Genomic DNA, 17943 nt, shown 5'->3' with positions numbered 1-17943 from the left:
TATTAGGTACCTGAACTCTATGTGCTGAATGACTGCAACTGCCTCCCTTACTCGAACACGCAGTTGCCTGTCATAGTATACATCCCCATGCTGGCCTCTCGAGCACTCAATGGCGACGTAGGAGCGCGGTGTGTTACGCTGTACACAATACTCGATACCCGTTCAAATTCGGCACCCTCCTTGAACCACAAACCATTTCAGTCGCCCTCGCAGCTGCCCCGGGGCCATAGATGGTTGCTTGTGCGATCACTGCGTTATACGACCGATAGAAATGAAGCGTACCCGTACCGCCAGGCGACGAGGAAAGCTCAGTTGGAGGATCTAAAGTCTAATAACACTCGGAGTAACGAAATAGAACCTCGTCGAAAGCCATCAAATAACCAAGATTCTTTCAACTCAGCTGACGGCTTGGTACTAATCAGCTTAGAATTATAGAAAGGCCCTTCGGTCATAGCAGTCAATTCCTTCATCGCAATCGCGATAGGATTAGAAGTGTAGCAAGATAAATGTAAAACTGCAGTCTGCGTTTCAGCAGCCGTGAGAACTTCACAAGATACTTATCGGACTAGACCGTGGTCTTGGTGGGCGGGCGTATCTACCAAACATGATGAACGGAGTGCCTCCATCCGTCCCCATAACCGGGCCAGTTTCGGACCGCTAAACCAGCGATCCACCGGGTTTCTCCCTCAGCGACTTGAAATCATGCCATGTCCTACCATCAGAGGAGGCGCGGTTTTGGGGCGGCCCGACAAAGATCGAGTTTAATCCAATTCCGGAACCCGGGTCGGCTCCTGCCGCCCTCCCATTCGCCGATCTGGGAACTTCGGCGGGCCTGTCTCCTTGCAGTGGCTCCCACGATCTCCCAAGATCCTTGATTTTGCAGACACCCGAGCGTTCGTGTTGCAACGCTGCCCCGCAATTCAAGGCATGTTTCCCCGGAATTGGAGAGGTTTCAATGGCAAATCCTTGGTGTTGGAAGAGACGTATGGGCTGGCAGGCTTGAGCCGCATTCTCGCTTCTGACCGACATGAACTCACCAGCTCGACCATGCCGACTATAAAAGGTCCAGGCCCGCATCTTCAAGGCTCCCTCCCATGAGCGTGCGTTGCTCAATCACTTCCGGACCATCATTCATCAAGTAGCAAGCTAAGCATGAAGTCCTCAGTTCTCGCCGGCGTTCTCGCCACCGGCGCTGTGGCTCAGAACGGGCCGTGGCAGCAGTGCGGCGGTGTCAACTTCCAGGGATCGACTGCCTGTGTCTCAGGCTACACCTGCGTCTACGTAAACGACTGGTATAGCCAATGCCAGCCGGGGGCGGCCTCACCTACTACCATAGTGACCTCAACCACGCGGTCCGTCCCTAGTTCTACTGCCTCTAGTAGCCCTGGCACCGGCAGCGGAAAGTTCAAGTGGTTTGGCGTCAACCAGTCAGGCGCCGAGTTTGGAAAGGGCATCTTCCCCGGCAGGTGGGGCACCGAGTTCATCTTCCCGGACAATGGGGCCATCCAGGTAAAGAACTTGAAGAACTACGATTCCACCACTTACCTTGGCTTCTAGTGCTGTACTAGCTCGCTGAAATGTGGCTGCTAACAACATCTAGGCTTTGGTCGGCCAGGGCTACAATACCTTTCGGGTTGCTTTCTCCATGGAGCGCCTGGTTCCCAACACGCTGACTTCGTCTTTTGACGCGGGGTACCTCAAGAACCTGACCGACTCGGTCAACTACATCACCAACGCCGGGGCGTGGGTGGTCCTGGACCCGCACAACTTTGGCCGCTACTACGACAAGGTCATCACCGACACGGCGGCCTTCCGGACCTTCTGGACCAACGTGGGCAGGCACTTCGCCGCGAACGCGCGCGTCATCTTCGACACCAACAACGAGTATCACACGATGGACCAGGCGCTGGTGCTCAGCCTCAACCAGGCGGCCATCGACGGCGTGCGCGCCGCCGGCGCCACCTCGCAGTACATCTGGGTCGAGGGCAACTCGTGGACGGGCGCGTGGACCTGGAACACGACCAACGACAACCTCAAGGCGCTGGCGGACCCGCAGGACAGGCTCGTCTACCAGATGCACCAGTACCTGGACAGCGACGGCTCCGGCACCAGCGACACGTGCGTTAGCGCCCAGATTGGCGTCCAGCGCGTCGTCGGCGCGACCGCCTGGCTGCGCGCCAACGGCAAGATGGGCGTGCTGGGCGAGTTCGCCGGCGGCGCCAATGGCGTCTGCCAGGCGGCGGTGACGGGACTGCTTGATCATCTTCAGGCGAACAGTGATGTGTGGGCTGGCGCGCTCTGGTGGGCGGGTGGTCCGTGGTGGGGGGACTGTGAGTTTTATGGCACTTAGTACTTTTTGGCTATCCGCGGGTATGCACGACTAACTTCCGGTTGCAGATATCTTTAGCTTCGAGCCCCCTTCCGGAACTGGGTACACCAACTACAACTCGATCCTCCGGAGGTACGCTCCGTGAAGGCTAGGATTAGTAGGCAGACGAGGATTGCGATGGTCGCAAGACGGGGTCGAGCGGGTGATCTTGGGGCCTCTGATTTGTTGTATATACTTATGCGTTGCCAACTCGTCTTCTCTGTGGGAGATGCGATGCGCGAGTTCGAAACACATTAAATATCAAAATACGGTATATTACTCGTTCAACTTCTCATTCGTTCCTAGCTTCCAATTCAAATGTCGCCTCCCTGGCTTCGCGCCTATCCCATGATCTCTCTCGCTGTTTTTGCCTCGAACCGCGCGAACCGCGTAGAGAGCATCTCACTATGTAGGTTCGAGAAGGGGCAATGACTGCTCTCAAGCAGAGCCTAGTTGCTGTGCCATTCCTTGTTGGTAAGACAGGGGCAGTGCGTTGTCGATAGCAGGGCAGATATAAGAGCAGTTAATGCCGTTAGCCCAGAGCTCACAGGCAAATAGCGCCGGGAATAGAGCAGCCGAGGTCCACGTGGGTTGTGTGGCCCAGTACTGTTGATCTGCGGGCGACATATCGAGGTTGCCCTAGGCACGGTTGCCTTTGGTGTAGTGCGTTAGCAACCGGAGGAAGCAGCTGCATATGCTATCTTCTGACAGTTACCTAAGTACTTCACTCAGGACCCTCATACGGTAGTTATAAAGTACCTTATACAATATATCCATGTACATAACAGCTTTCACAGCTAAGTAACTAAAACTTCTCTATATAAATATCTTTGGTTTACCTGCATTTTACTCATCCTCTAGTATTGACCCCGCCGTGATAGGTAGACAGAGATCGGTAAGAAAGCGGTGAACCGGGCTAAGGTACTTACCCATTGTTGTAAGCTAAGCCTCCTAACCGAAGCGAGCCAGTCAATCTCATCAGCATGCACTTTCTTGTGGTTTGGTTTCACAATGCTCATCTAGGCCAGCATACCCCTAAAGTGGCAGCTGCAAGTGAGCCCCATGAAAGCTCCGAACACAAATCTCATCAGTCAATAGCCATCTACCCGTCAGCATTCTGACTACTATCTGATAAGATTTCCTGGATCCAATTAATCCGTCTCTTGGCCCTGTTCAGTGAATTGTTCAGCTCACCCACCCCCTGAATGAAGTAGTGCTTGGCGTTATCGATCCGAGAGGAGGGTTCCCAGTCTTTCCAACCTAGACTTGCGAGCTTCTCGTCAAACCGAGACCGGAGAAGCCGCAGTTCCCAGCGATCACGACTGGCCACCATGGCACCGTTGTAATTTTCATCCTCCTCGTCGTACGTTCCGGGCACGGGAGGCTCTCGCTCATCTAGCGGGTCATCTGCCTTGAATAAAAGAGGATAGTCTCTGCCGTACCAGTCGGGGACGGTCATGGCAGTCTCCCAGTCGATGATGGCCGTCATCTTGAATGTATCGGCATCAACAAGGATGTTGGCATCTCGCAAGTCGCTGTGATGAAGAGAGAACCGAGCAGCGAGCGGGTGCGAGTGGGCCGAATTATCATAAATCCGATCAGATTCCTGACTACTGCCCACGGGCGCGTCACGGGGCTTGATATCGGACCTAACGCCGCGCATGGGAGGCTCCTCAAGAGGGAGAACCGTAGGTAGAAGTGATACATAGTCGTCACACACTTCCATCAGCTCCTCATAGGCGTCCAGGAAATCATCCTCGTCGTCGAGTTCCAACTCGTCTTCGACCAGCTCTGTCCAGTCTGTGGCCTGGTGGGCTGGCGTCATTCCATCCTTATCCTCCAGCAATGCCTTAGCCATGCGCGCGACCTCTCTCTCAACCTGAATCAAGGACGCCAACCAACTGTGACACGACACGTAGGGACCACGGTGACAATCTAGATAGCGGCGTCGACCAGCGAAGAAAGCGCCATCGATACAGGGTCCCACGTGAAATGTGAGATTGCCCGCGTCGCCTGCCATTACCTCGCCAGGCGTGCTGTCGCTGAGATAGAGGGATCCGATCTCACGAAACTTGAGGTTCGGACTCCAGAGCTGCGAGAGAATGACGGCGAGCTCATCGGCCAAATCTAGCTTCTTCTCCCAGGGCATTTGACGCCAGACTTCTCGCAGCTCGACGCCCGGCTGTTTTTCGATGAGGCACCACTCGTACCCTAGCTCGTTGTCTGCAGACGAGTTCTAGGCTATGGGCCTTGCAGTCGGGATTCTGGTGTGCTGCCTCAGGAAGTGAAGCGTGGCCATTTCGCTCTCCAATTTCAGGCGCGGATCCACAGCGATGGCCACGCGGAACAGATACGAGATGGGCCATGAGGGATGTTTGACCTCGTAAACCTTGTGGCGCGCGCCGTCGGCGGAGAATTCAACGCTGAATTGGTCCTTCGCTTGATGGCCGTCCCCAAGCCGCGACAAGGTCAACCTCACGATGTTCTCAATGATGGGTATCTTGGGCTCGGATGGCCAGATCGGGTATGAATCATTGCCTGCCGTCCATCTGAGGCGATCGTCCGGGAGATAATGCGCCCACGACATCGAATCTAGGCGACGGCGAGCCTTGGGTGGGAGTTTTGGTGTGCGATTAAAGAGCTGATGAGAAATGAAGTGACAGAAGGCAGCGGGGGTGGATTTTGTACCAGCTCAGGTCACGTGGTGCTTGTTGCAAAGAAATATCGATGTGTCCGGGATCTCAGAATGAGAAGCTTGTTCCCGAGTCAACAAAGAGGGGTTTCTCACCAGGTGAGTGATTATTACAGCTGCAAGAGAACACGCAACATAAAATTATCCCAAACCGACCACAATCGTATCGATACTGTAATTGGGGACAAGGCTCTACAGATCCAAAGAGACCACCGTCGACGCCACGAAGATTCCCCATGTCATAAGAGACGATCAAAGCATTTACAGACCCAAAACAAAGAAACAAAACGTAAAAGAAAAGCAACTTGGAAGCTTCGAGGTGAGAGATGATGAGGGGTAGATGACAGCGAGCCGCTGCATCTCCTCGGAAAGGGACGCGGTGCTGCGAGTTATTCGATTTCTTATCCAGTCGTTTTTGGGTTTACGTCCCCGCTTCATCACAACACCTCTCCGTGTGTCGTACAGCATGCCAAGGAGCCGACGACACGCCCGCTTTGCCATGCATCTTCCGCCAATAAACAAGAGGGCAAGAGTCGTGCTACAGAAGCTGAACACACGATGCACTCCCACCGTATGCTTGTCGGTTGCCCCAACCATAAAGTTGACTCGTAGAATGCTCTATTCACTCGAGCCAGGAGAGTCTATACCCCGCAATATCGAGAGATTAGTAATTAAATACGTTTAAGTCTTTTTATATCTGTCTCTACTTTTGTCTGACTGCGAGTACTCGTTCTCGAACCCCCTAGTAGCCGTCTAGGCCTAGGACTGTCTTCAGCTAAACGCCTTTACTATATCAGTTTGAACCTTAGCTATACTTAAGTATACCTTCCTAAAAGAAGTTACTATAGTAGTTTCTTAACGAAATTAATAATAGCAAACTTATAAATATATACGAAAAAGAATATTCTATAGCTACCGATATGGAAATTGGATTTCGCCTGGATTACTAAGGGGTAAAGTATTCCTTTTAAGGCTAGATAAACCAGCTATCCGGCTCGAGTCGGAACTAATCACCTAGACTCATTTAGATGAACTCGGATCCGTAAGAGGCGCCGTATATCCATCGCTTATATGTATAGCCGGTCGGCTCAAGCAAGAGTAAATCGAAGTCGAAGAGAAGTACGAATATATAGAGCAATTCCGGCATTCTTACCCGCTATTATACAAGTAACGAAGTACCTGCCGAGTAGATCCGAATCGCCTTTATAAAAAGTTTTGAAGAGGTGGAAGCTCCGGATAAGGCGAAGAGTAAATAGCATATTATTGCCTATACGCTGCTAAAGTGAACCGAGGATCAAGTAAGGGAGGGATAATTGTCCTTGATGTTACTCCTTTTAGAGACCGAGCAGGACAGATACTTTTCTAAACTGTCAGGTGCAGGAGGGTGTCAGGTGCAGGCGGGGCACTGCCAGGGTCAGGGGCCTATAAATTACCGGCTTCGCCGGAAGTTTTGGAACGTTCAGAGTTCAACACTGTCACCTACCACCTCCTTAGAAGCGATAGCTACGCAGACGCTGCTCCTTCAATGCGAATCATCCTTTCACTCTCCTTTTCTCACAGCAATCCCAATTTTCGATCTGACACGTTGAACTCTCTACCCTTAGGGCGGGAGACCGTTAGGAGATTCGCCGAAGGAGCGCGCAGCTTACGAACAGCGACTCCCTAGCTCAGAAGCTATTGCAGACGCTCGAGGAAGTCAGACCACTTCGAAGATTTGGCCAGCCTACCGAGCGTCAAGATGACGTTATTCGCAAAGTTCAGCTACCAAGCTACGCAGCTACCCCGCACGCGCTAGGACCATACAAAAACGCAAGAGAAGAAAGATGACGTAATGTAAGAAGCAGTTCCTTCAATCGTCGAGTGACGTACTCTTTAGTCAGGCCTGACTACTTTCTGTTTCGATTGTCTAAGTGCTTGCAGCAGGGCAGTATACTGCCTATGATTAGCTTACGTCTAGGAGCTACGTTATCGCTGCTTGAGAGCCGCGAGAAGTCCTGTGTAGGAGGGAGCCCCTCTACTAGGCAATTGGTTTTGCTGCTTGAGAGCCGCAAGAAGTCCTGTGCAGGAGGGAGCCCCTCTGCTAGGCAGGATTGAGTTCGCTGTTTGAGAGCTGCGAGAAATCCTTGAGAGCTGCAAGAAGTCCTATAGAGGGAGACCCTCTATTAGGCAAGATCTGCTGGGCCGTTGGGGTTACTCTAACGCTTAGGCGTAGCGCTTAAAAGGCGTTAAAAGGAGCAATCGGTCAACGAGCCTATTGGGTAAGCGTGAGCCCAGCGCTTACCGCCGTCAAGCAACCCTGGAGGAACGAGATAGGGGGCAGCGAGGGCAACCGGGAGCTCTGCTGTGGAGGAGCGTGGGCGCTACAAAAGAGCGTTTGGGTCCTGAGAGACAACGCGTGAGTAGGCCTGCTCTTAAGCAGTATCTCTGTTCGGTGGGCCTGTACGTGGGAGCCAGGGAGGCGCAAGCGCTCGCCTGGAAGGGACCTTTGCCGGGCCGTTGAGGTAGCTCTGGCGCTTGCCAGGCGCAGCGCTCGGAAGGCGTTATAAAGGAGCAATCAGTCAACGAGCCCATTGGGTAAGTGTAAGCCCAGCACTTACCGCCGTCAGGCAACTTGGGGGATACGAGATAGGGGGCAGCGAGGGCAACCGGGAGCTCTGCTGTGGAGGAGCGTGGGCGCTGCAAAGAGCGTTGATCTTGTACGATAACGCGTGAGTAGGCCTGCTCTTAAGCAGTATCTCTGTTCGGTGGGCCTGTACGCGGGAGCCAGGGAGGCGCAAGCGCTCGCCTGGAAGGGACCTCTGCCGGGCCGTTAGGGTAGCTCTAGCGCTTGTCAGGCGCAGCGCTCGGAAGGCGTTATAAAGGAGCAATCGGTCAACGAGCCCATTGGGTAAGCGTGAGTCTAGCGCTTACCGCCGTCAGGCAGCTCGGGAGGTGCGAGATAAGGGGGTAGCAATACCTAGCCAGTCTGCGGCACGGGAGGGGCAGCGAGGGCAACTAGGAGCTCTGCTGTGGAGGAGCGTGGGCGCTGCAAAAGAGCGTTGGTCTTCTGAGACAACACTGCCTGCAACTGATTTCGCCAGCCAGCAATTCAGAGTACGGGTTCCAGGAGGAACCCTAGGGAAGGGGAGGTAGTCAGTCGGTTCGATTCAGTCTTCGAGAAAGTCAGTCGGTTCGATTCAGTCTTCGAGAATTCATTGCAGCTACGGTAACGCAGTCAAAAAAAAACCTTTTACGCAGTTGCAGAGGGCAGTCAGTCAGTTCGATTCGGTCTTTAAGGGAGAGTCAGTCAGCTCGCTGCAGTCAGCGATTCAGCCTTCGAGAGTCAGTCAGTTCGTTGCAGCTACAGTTACGCAGTCAAAAAGCACCTTTTACGCAGTTGCGGATGGCAGTCAGTCAGTTCGATTCGGCCTTCGAGGGAGAGTCAGTCAGCTCGCTGCAGTCAGCCAATTCGATTCAGCCTTCGAGAGATCAGTTCGTTGCAGCTACGATCGCGCAGTCAAGGAGCACCTGTTACGCAGCTAGCCAGTCGAAGAGAGCTCTGTACGGGTTCCAGGAGGAACCCAAGCAAGGGGAGTACCTTGTCAGGTGCAGGAGGGTGTCAGGTGCAGGCGGGGCACTGCCAGGGTCAGGGGCCTATAAATTACCGGCTTCGCCGGAAGTTTTGGAACGTTCAGAGTTCAACACTGTCACCTACCACCTCCTTAGAAGCGATAGCTACGCAGACGCTGCTCCTTCAATGCGAATCATCCTTTCACTCTCCTTTTCTCACAGCAATCCCAATTTTCGATCTGACATAAACCTATAGTCTCGAATCTTGGATTTCAAGTAATCTAATTAGGTAGGTAGTTCAATAGATCAGGTCGATATATTCTCAGCTAGTTATATTCGATTCGGACTATCTATATAATTTCTTTAATCAGATAAACGATCTTATTAATAAGACGTTATTATAGACGAAATGGTATTAATTACCTTAAGTAGTGTACTTACCTAGGTATCCTCCTTAATATTCTTAGGGTTAATCTTTAATAGTTACGCTCTCCAAATAATATAATTTTGTTCTTGGAATCCCTTATTCCTTTTCTTTTCTTTAGGTTTAATTTACCTTACTTTAGTCATTTCGCGATAGTGCTAGAACGAAGTAATATCGAGTCGCCTCTTAGCATTCCATTTGCTACTTGCAACATACCAACTTCCAAAATACACGCATTTGGGCAATACCGCCCCAAACGTATTTCCGACCAAGGAAAAAAACGCCTAGCAAAGCAAACACAGCAACTTACGCGTTCGAACGAGTACTCGGAGGGGATCAACTTCTACAACGCAGGGTGGACTTAATTACCGCACTTTTCTCCCTTTCGGGAGCGACATCCAGCGGAAGCGTATGCGCAGATATTCTGGCCTTGCACCTGCGATGGATTAACAGGTGGTCTGCAATCCATCTCTTGTTCACCTCAGCCTTGTGCCGGACCTGGAGAACTGGCGCTTGTCTGGACTAGCAGCTATCAACCTACGACTTACCTGATGCTGCGAGAGATAGATACCCGACATCAACCAATCGTCTTCTATTGCGTCTTGCGGAGCACTGTCGTGCCGAGCAACAATATCAAGAGGGAGTCGAGGCCGTGCTGTCCTTAACGCAACCAGCACTGCTATCACTCAGGAAATAGCACAGAGTCAAACATGTCCAGTGTCACAGAAAATGGATAATACATCTTGTAACACACAAAACACCAAACAGCTAAACCCCAAAATGACTTACACTACACCGCACTGGAACTAATTACTGTAAATCACCCCAATTCCACAAGATCCGCTGCGGGAAGGAAGACCCAAGCAGTCGACAAAACATAAATCACTATAACTAAGTGACTAAACGGAGAAACAGAAAACAAAATGTACATCCCACTTCTTGACTTGGAATCGTTGCAAGCGTGATCCGATCCCAAGCAAGTCAGAGAATGCGAGGTTGATCTTCGCGTCGGCCATTGCAGGGAAAAGAGGTAGGAAGTGCCCGTCTTTCCCTGAAATACTTACCTGGAATGAGGTCCGCGCGGAAAAAGTAAGGTACGTCTTCTTCACTTATCCCCTTAACCGCGGCCGATGACGGTGGACTGAGACGAGAGCCCGGACACCACCTACGAAAACCACGAAGGGATTTACTGTCTTCGTGGTCGACGCCAAGCTGAAGTCCTCTGTCTCGGCCGCAGTCTGAGTAAGGAAAACGGCATGTGTGTACGGGAATGAGAGAGGATGAAGGGCTTGTGGGATTGTAGGCCCGGTGATTCCTTAGCCGCTCCATTGAAGAGGAGGGTTCTGGCGTGACATATTGGGCCCTTGTGTTTCGATCTTTGCTTCTCGCATAGACGGCAACAACTGGAAATCTTGCGTCCTATTCTGAAGCGATGGTATCATACATACCAGTGGGGGTGGAGAACGTACTTGTACTTCCCAGAGAATAGAGTCGTGGTGACGGTGGCGTAAGTGGGTGTCGAAACTCGCGGGACTGTTGAGGGGTGAACGCTTCGAGGGGAAACGCAAGATGGGAATGGGGGAACGGGGGGACATACCTGAGTGGTGGGTGGAATGTCCCTCTGCTCACCCTTGGAGGCGAGGATGGCCGGCCGGTTTGAAGGAGGTGTTCAATATCCAGCAGATGGGCTGCTGTTCCGGAAAGCCAGGGCTTGCACCCATCCACAGGGCTGCCCGGAATGAACTACTTGGCCAACCCGGGATGGATTTAGGAATGAAAAGGAAAAGGTGGAAGATGCGGGAAGGTGACTGAGAATATATACTCATCCTAGGCCGGTCTGTGCACGCCTGCAAATTCGCGGAATTCGCACGGGAAGCAGCGAAAGCTTCTATCCTGCTTTGTCGCATATGAATGCGGGTTAAAGATTTGTGGGGTGCTGCGAGCCATTGGTGTTAGGGGCAAGGGGCGAGAGACCCGCCGTGCATGTGAGTGAGATATCTCGCACTTTCATGAACTTTGCTTGTTCTTACGCTAACATATTCGGCGACTCGCAAGGGTGAGCAACTTACCTACGAGAAGAACTTTCTTTCATGAGGCCATTGAATATCGGAGGCTAGTTGCCCGCTTTGTCCCGCGGCCGCTTATGTCCGCAACCATATCACGGCCGTCAACGAAATGGCGCAGTTGGGTTGTTCTTGTGTAGACCTACCGTCGAGAATAGGGACTGTTCTTTGCTCACCTTGAGTGGAATCCGAGTCTTGATGAACAATCGCTGTGTAAGGTATGCTACATACACCCTTAAAAGAAGTAGATCGCATTTCTGATATCATCGACACATATTCAGGGCAGCATTGGGCTGACCGGCATTTCCTGCCGTCTACGATAGCAGATATTTATACACAGGCTCTGGCATCCCCTGGACTTCAAAGGGAACACTGACTACTAGATCAGTCTACCTTTCCCCGACTCGACACCATGACTCAAAACGAAGAAAGAAAGAATGACAAGAATAAGGACGAGAAGAAGGATGGTGACCCAGGCAGCAGCAAGGACTCGAAGGATAAATCTAGGGTGGGTCCTGTCGAAGGCGATGATTGGGAGACGGACAACAACGACACCGCTGATGGCTGGCTGGCCTGGAACTCCCAGGGCCAGGGCGAGAGCGGCAAGGGTAAGGGGAAGGAAACCGATTAGAAGACTGTGACTAGGCTAACGACATCTTAGACATGACGCTCCTTGTCCCTTGCTGTATGCAACCTGTTGCTGGTATCCTCTGAGAACCTGATAGCGCCAAGCACAGGGTATGTCTTCGGCTCGGGGATGACCTCCACCCTGAGAAATAATTCAGCCAGGTATCATAATATTGACCTTTTATCCATTCAATCTACCATATAATCATGTATATCCGTCGTATAACTGCGTATGGATGTGCCATTCGACAAGTCTCCCCGGCCATCATGTCCTGGGAGAGGGTTAGTGTTCGCTTTTCTATATGAACGGCCTGATGCTACGCGGCTCAGCTGTTTATGATCGAGCCGCTAAACTCAACTAGTCAGGTAATCTCCAGAGTCTCGGTTTTGAGAGGCGTAAGAGTTCCGCATCCATCACAACCGGCCATCGAATTTAGCAACTAAGAAGTCGGGGTTTACTAAAAGAAAGGTTGACGATAGTAACGTACTAGGAAATCCAGTGTAAGGTGGTCTATTCCCGCAGAATACTATTATGGTGCAGAACACACATCTATACCTACAGACCTATCGAAACAATAGGGTGGAGGGTAAAAAGACAGCTAGTGCCCAAGGTAGCTAGCTAAACAAGATCGATGGAACGGATAAGGCCGGCCAGCCACAACACTACTTAGGTTCCTACGGCCCAGACAAAGTGCAAACAATATGTGCAAATAGAGGATTCCGATTGACTATCTACTTTCAGTCAACGCAGCCTCCGTTTCTTCGCCTTGGGTTGGTCGGGTGCGGTCGCCTCTGATCCTTGAGCTTTCCAATCAGAAATGCTCACAGTCTCCGGGGCCCTTCCTGCGACATCTTCTAACCATCCCTTTCGAACCAGGATCTCCGTCAGCTCCCTCAGTCCCAGGTAATTCTCTACATGGTCCTTTCCCGCAACTATCCCGTCTACCCAGTCCCAAAGACATTTTGTGTCTGGACCAAACGGAGGAACTACAGACGCCACCTGCGGATAACCTGAGGCCTGATAGTTGATGCATGGAAATCCTGGGAATCCTTCAGCCGGAGCGTCCCTATCTCCTAACCATATCCCCTTCCAGGATCCACATTTATCTTCAGTTCCGACAATAATTGGATTGGCCGAGTCCTCGACGGCAGTGTTCTGTATTTTCTCCAACAGTTGTTGCACGGTCGAATTGCCCGGGGACACCTTAGCCACAGCGCAAAGATATACCCGGACTAGACACGCCAGATTGACCTCAATGATGATCCCGCGCTGATTATCATCTCCCTTCGACTCTAGAAAGCGAATAAGCGAGTCCATTCTGCAGAACTGGTATGTCCTAGGCGATTTTACGATGCTGATCAGTGTCGTGCTCGTCAGGTCAGCACCTAGATCGATCATCCGTTCAATCGCAACGAGGATTCTGGCGGTCAGGCAGGACGTACTATCCAAAGCCAGCCTTATGAGGGTTACCATCGGCGTGACAGGCTCGAGAAATATGTGCTCGCCGACGAAGTCGCGGGGTACTGCACCTATGATTGCGACCATATTAGGGTCGATTCCGTCCTTCCACAGTATCTCCGCGGTGGAGAGCATCAGCTCCATGTGATCGGGAAAGGGAACCATCTCTAAGTGCAGCTTGACGGCGGGATCTTCCCAGGTAAAAGGGCCTTGGCTGAAAGAATTTCGAAGACTTTGTATGACTAGATAACCACCGAGACGAGCTGGTAGACGGCTTGTGGGTGAGAGGTGCTTGATCGCAGTTTCTAAACCTTCGTAAAAGCCGAACCTTGCGGCAAACTGAAGCACGGCTGGTTCGATGCGCGGATGTACCGTCTCCTCTCTTTCGAGCCAGCCCTGTTCAGCTGCCGCAGCAAATAATTTCCCGGCATTCGATAGAAATTTGTAGGCATTCCCCGGGGAGAGGTTGCGAGTGGAATCTATCATTCGAAGGTGGTCGAAAAAGTCGTCAATATAGCACTGTCCTAGGGTGCTCCAGTAGCCGTGATAGGACGAGATTTCCTTGGAATCATAGCTGCCTAAGGCTCCCATAATCCGCATCAAGGCGAGATTCACATTCAAAATACGGAATTCTCGGTCCTCCTCGGTGCTGATATCATAGGCCAGGATCTCCTTCCCTTCGTCCGTACACGCCAGGAACTCATAGGCCGAACGGTGGAGAAGTTGAACTCGATGGTGTACTTGCCCTTCGTCCTGAATCGGGTCGACCTCAACGAGGCCTGCACAACGCATCTGGATTCGGTCCGCAGCAGCTCGCGCTTTGCTCAGATATTCGGAACAATCGTATTCTCCACGGATGATCTCGTCCGCAGTGGTCGGGTCGGCCGCGAGCACGAGTTCGTGCAATTCCATCGGAGAATCCGTGCCCAGGATATCAGGGAATCCAAGAAGGAGTCGGAGGTATCTCGCGCATTCGACGCGGTAAGTCTTGTCGTCCTTGTTCTGCCGTTGCCACATATCGTGATATAGATGGGATAGGTCGGCTGGAAGGTGATCGAGACGTGACCAAATCTCCCGGGGATCGTCCTGACCAACAACAAGAGCGGGCTCAAGAGACTTCAAGGCAAGAGAAACCCAGAGGAACACGCCATCGGACTTATCAACGACGGCCTCGATGAGGCGCTCGAGTTCACCTGAATATCTTGTGAAATAAGGACTTAGGCTGTGTCTGACGTATTTCTGCATATCCCCCGCCGTCAGGTCCTGTACTCTCAATGCTGGCACAGATCTCAGAGCAGCCACGATGAATGGCTCAGGTCTGCTAGAGATACAGACTTTTACACCGCCAGGCTCGGCCAGCTTGTGCATGAGATCCAGGAGGCGCTTTTGCTCAGACTTTTGGCTAATCTCATCCACTCCGTCGAGGAAAATACACGCAGGCAGGCGGCATCCGAGTGCGTACGACAATGTCGCCTCCAGTTCCGTTTCGGACCAGTCATCCGGGGAATCCTTTGAAGCAATCTTGGGCCTGCCTTTGGGGCAGATGGAAGGATAGTCTGTCACCAGGTTGGAGGTGAGAGTCGTGTCGTCCCGAATCAGCTGGTGCAGCAGGGAACAAAGGGCGCCTTTGTAAGTGCTCTGCATTCCGCGGTCCGCGGCCCACATGAAATGTGATAATAAGACGGAGCCCGTGGAATTCAGGATGTTTTCAGTCTGGCGGTGGTCGATAAGGAATTTGATCAAGGTGCTCTTCCCAGAACCGGCCTTTCCGCTTATCCAACAGATAGGATGGGAAGGATTCGAGAGCCATTTCATGAAGGAAATACGCATCCCTGATGAATGGTTCACAAAATCGAACTAGTGACCGTCAGCGTTGATTCCACGGGAGGATAAGTTAACGTATTGATTGTGAGGTGTGATATTTTGCATGCCTACCTGATGAAGGCCCGTCTCGAAGATCCACGTGAACGTTTCGTCATGGGCATCCGCAATTGAACTGTACCGGCCATTCATAGCAGGGTATCTCAGGCTTCGAGAAATGCGCCCCAGCATAGCGCCATCGGATTGCTCGTCCACCTTCTGGCGGGTTGCGTGTCCGTCGGCCGAAATTCGATCAAGGACTGCCTCCTGCAGACGCATAGTGTGATCTGTAATCGTCCTGGTCTGCATAGCTAACAGTTCCTCGACTTTTGTCTTTCCATCCGAGAAAGCGGACACAAATTGGCGGAGTGTTGTGTCCAGGGAGACGAAATCCTGTGACTGTCGGAGGCTGATTGCATCGGTTCGGTCACTGGCCGGTGGCAATTGATTAGCAGGTCAAGGGCCTTCAAATTTTATCCAAGAAGACAGAGCGGCTCACTGGAGATGAGCGAGAACTTCCGTCTCAACCAACTTCCGTCGCTTGTCGAGTTCTCTTTCCAATTTCCGTATCCTCCCCATGTTGAAAGTCATCATTATGCCTGATTTCACCGAGGCCTTGACGCTGCCTTGGGACGACGCGATTCCTAGAATGTCGAGCAAATCTGCAGCGGTTTTCGATACAGCTTCGGCGGCGTCAGCCAGATCCGCACTGGCCTGGGTGGCTGGCGTGGTGGACAGGCTCGATTGCTTCAGTTTTTCCATCGAGGTTATTAGCTTGCTTGCAAAGTCGGTGAGGGCGGGATCAGCTGAGCCACGCGCAAAAATTTGTTTGCAGACCGAGATGGTTTCGCCGGTGAAACTGATGACCTGCATGACGTTACAGGCCAGCCCAAGTGCCGCGAGTTCTGCCATTTTGGAGGTGCGGTTTGCTCATTCGAGACGGGGAGCGTGTGTTGAACAGTTGAGGTGTCCGGTGGGGTGATTGATGCCCACCAAAGGAGCTTATGCTGCCTGAGGTACCATCCTTCAACCTCACTGTTGGAAATCTGTACACGTGACAGAGCTGTTCAAGAGAAGAGGCTTTCTCTTGGATTGGATCGCTTGACCAAAGACGCTAAAAATTGTGCAGTTGTGTGGGAGGATGGGCCCAATCACTGACCATAATCTTACAGGTCTTATGTTATTAGAGCAAAGCGGATAAGTCAGGACGGGGGCGCGGAGGGTGGGGTTGGAAACGGTTGTGGCAAGCGCCGCTTTGGACCCCTTTGTTGGAAGAAGTCTCGTCAATACCAATCAGCACCACTTCGGAAGGAGGCCCCTTGCAATCGGGATAGGCCAGGCGCGCTTCTTGGTGAAGACGAGTCAGTCGTTGATGGATATTGCCGGACAGACGCAGTTGCCCCCCTGAGAACGATCTGGGACGGCGAGCAACGATTCAACACCTCTATCTGCACCTGCCGACGCTTACACCAGTCGGGGCGCTGTCGGCCGAGTTGGTAGACGGCCAGGACTAGGTATGGGTGTGTCCGACATCGTTCGAACGGCACAAGACCTACAGAGAGCAAATGTACGAACTAACACATATGCACACCTCGGAGATACGGGGGCAAACCCTTAGGTTTTCTAATTGTATCTACAGAGTCTCGCCAGCTAAATTTTCCGTCTAGTCTCACGTTAGGCCTTGGGCCATGGCCATAACGACAATCTCAAGCATCTGTGGCATTTTGCGTTTAAGGTATAATTATGCCCGAGGCCAAGCCCGTCATCTACCTTACCAATCAACAAAATAATCGATGCCGTCGGTGATCGCACTGGCAGCGACGCCAGAGTGATCCTGGCCCACATATTCCTTGATAACCACGTCCCTCATCCTTCCGCTTGCCCAGACGCGGTCAAACAACTCACGGCAATATTCGGTCATGCGCAGCGGCTGGAAGTAGCTCTTTCGCTCCCGGAACTCGGCCTCAGTCTCGGTCCGCCGACGGACAGGAAACTGCTCCAGGCTTCCGTAGGTAATCATGAGGGCCGGCTTGTTGGATGTCCCGTTGCCGGAGATGCACTCGCTCTTCCGCAGACGGGCGGCAAACGACGAACTCCCCTGGAGGCCTGTCCCGAGGCTGTCGCTTACCATATCGAGAATGGACCCATTGCGCCATTCGATGGCTGGACTTGCGGATAGGTATGTGTCAAACATGTTTGGCTGGGAGATGAGCGCGTAGATGACAAAAAGTCCGCCAAAAGAGTGTCCGTACAGAGCGTCGCGGGTGAAGGCTACGTTGGGAAAGAGGGCGTTGCGCACCCACGGACGCAGAGTGCCGCCAATGAATTCAACAAACTCATCGCCGTGAGGGTCTGGAACCTGAGCGGTAGGGAAGGGAGGGGCGTAGTCGCTGAACCGGTGGGCGAAGCTGTAGACGTGGTCGGTGAGCGGGTAGCCGATGCTGACCACGACGCTATCTGGCTGCCCAAATGACAATCCAACCCGCCGTTTCCAGGCCTCCGCAGCCGTCATACCCATAGCGTTGCCGTCTAGGACATACCTACCGCAGTTGTTAGTCCCCAATGTCAGGCTAGAGTACTTATCAACTGGAAGAATGGAGAGGCGTACATGGTCACAGCCGTCTTATCGGAGACATCGCGGGATTCCCACTCGAATGGCCATGACACCTGAACTTGATATGTCATGTTTTTGGCCACGCTGCTGACGTTCCATAACGCAATGTTTGGGAAGACAGTGTGTGGGAATGGCGGATACGGCGTAAAAGTCCAGTCACCGAGAGAAGTCATCATCACTGATCTTGATTGCCTCCAAGATGTACCGGAGCCAGGAAGTAAACCAAGGAGTGGGCACGGGTAAGGCCCGCTTTAGTATCCGTCACTAGTAGGTGTTAGCTTCAGGGG

At 52.3% G+C, this 17943-nt stretch overlaps 6 protein-coding genes across 6 annotated transcripts; 2 read left to right on the top strand and 4 right to left on the bottom strand.

The window, feature by feature from the left end:
• Positions 1 to 1152: 1152 nt before the first annotated feature.
• GH51 (Endoglucanase gh5-1) lies at positions 1153 to 2474 on the top strand (the record flags this gene model as incomplete). Its single annotated transcript, XM_071056353.1, has 3 exons — positions 1153 to 1509; positions 1601 to 2330; positions 2398 to 2474. 3 exons carry the CDS (start codon positions 1153 to 1155, stop codon positions 2472 to 2474), a joined length of 1164 nt encoding a protein of 387 aa, XP_070912454.1.
• Positions 2475 to 3470: 996 nt separating this feature from the next.
• On the bottom strand, positions 3471 to 4517 carry MFIFM68171_00930 (uncharacterized protein; the record flags this gene model as incomplete). The annotated part of the gene is made up of 2 exons (XM_071056352.1): positions 3471 to 4247; positions 4392 to 4517. 2 exons carry the CDS (start codon positions 4515 to 4517, stop codon positions 3471 to 3473), a joined length of 903 nt encoding a protein of 300 aa, XP_070912453.1.
• An 87-nt stretch (positions 4518 to 4604) lies between these two features.
• MFIFM68171_00929 (uncharacterized protein) lies at positions 4605 to 4955 on the bottom strand (the record flags this gene model as incomplete). Its single annotated transcript, XM_071056351.1, has 1 exon — positions 4605 to 4955. The coding sequence occupies one exon, from the start codon at positions 4953 to 4955 to the stop codon at positions 4605 to 4607; it is 351 nt and encodes a 116-aa protein (XP_070912452.1).
• Positions 4956 to 11508: 6553 nt separating this feature from the next.
• MFIFM68171_00928 (uncharacterized protein) lies at positions 11509 to 11810 on the top strand (the record flags this gene model as incomplete). The annotated part of the gene is made up of 2 exons (XM_071056350.1): positions 11509 to 11704; positions 11758 to 11810. The coding sequence occupies 2 exons, from the start codon at positions 11509 to 11511 to the stop codon at positions 11808 to 11810; spliced, it is 249 nt and encodes an 82-aa protein (XP_070912451.1).
• Positions 11811 to 12465: 655 nt separating this feature from the next.
• MFIFM68171_00927 (uncharacterized protein) lies at positions 12466 to 15954 on the bottom strand (the record flags this gene model as incomplete). The annotated part of the gene is made up of 3 exons (XM_071056349.1): positions 12466 to 15039; positions 15118 to 15472; positions 15542 to 15954. The coding sequence occupies 3 exons, from the start codon at positions 15952 to 15954 to the stop codon at positions 12466 to 12468; spliced, it is 3342 nt and encodes a 1113-aa protein (XP_070912450.1).
• Positions 15955 to 16813: 859 nt separating this feature from the next.
• MFIFM68171_00926 (Siderophore esteras-like protein IroE-like protein) lies at positions 16814 to 17832 on the bottom strand (the record flags this gene model as incomplete). The annotated part of the gene is made up of 2 exons (XM_071056348.1): positions 16814 to 17582; positions 17651 to 17832. The coding sequence occupies 2 exons, from the start codon at positions 17830 to 17832 to the stop codon at positions 16814 to 16816; spliced, it is 951 nt and encodes a 316-aa protein (XP_070912449.1).
• Positions 17833 to 17943: the final 111 nt, after the last annotated feature.

This window comes from Madurella fahalii, assembly GCF_045866475.1.
Source record: "Madurella fahalii IFM 68171 DNA, scaffold_1, whole genome shotgun sequence".
Lineage (NCBI taxonomy): Eukaryota > Fungi > Ascomycota > Sordariomycetes > Sordariales > Madurella > Madurella fahalii.
The sequence above is the reverse complement of the archived record's forward strand: the minus strand, read 5'-3'. Positions and strand labels throughout refer to the sequence as shown.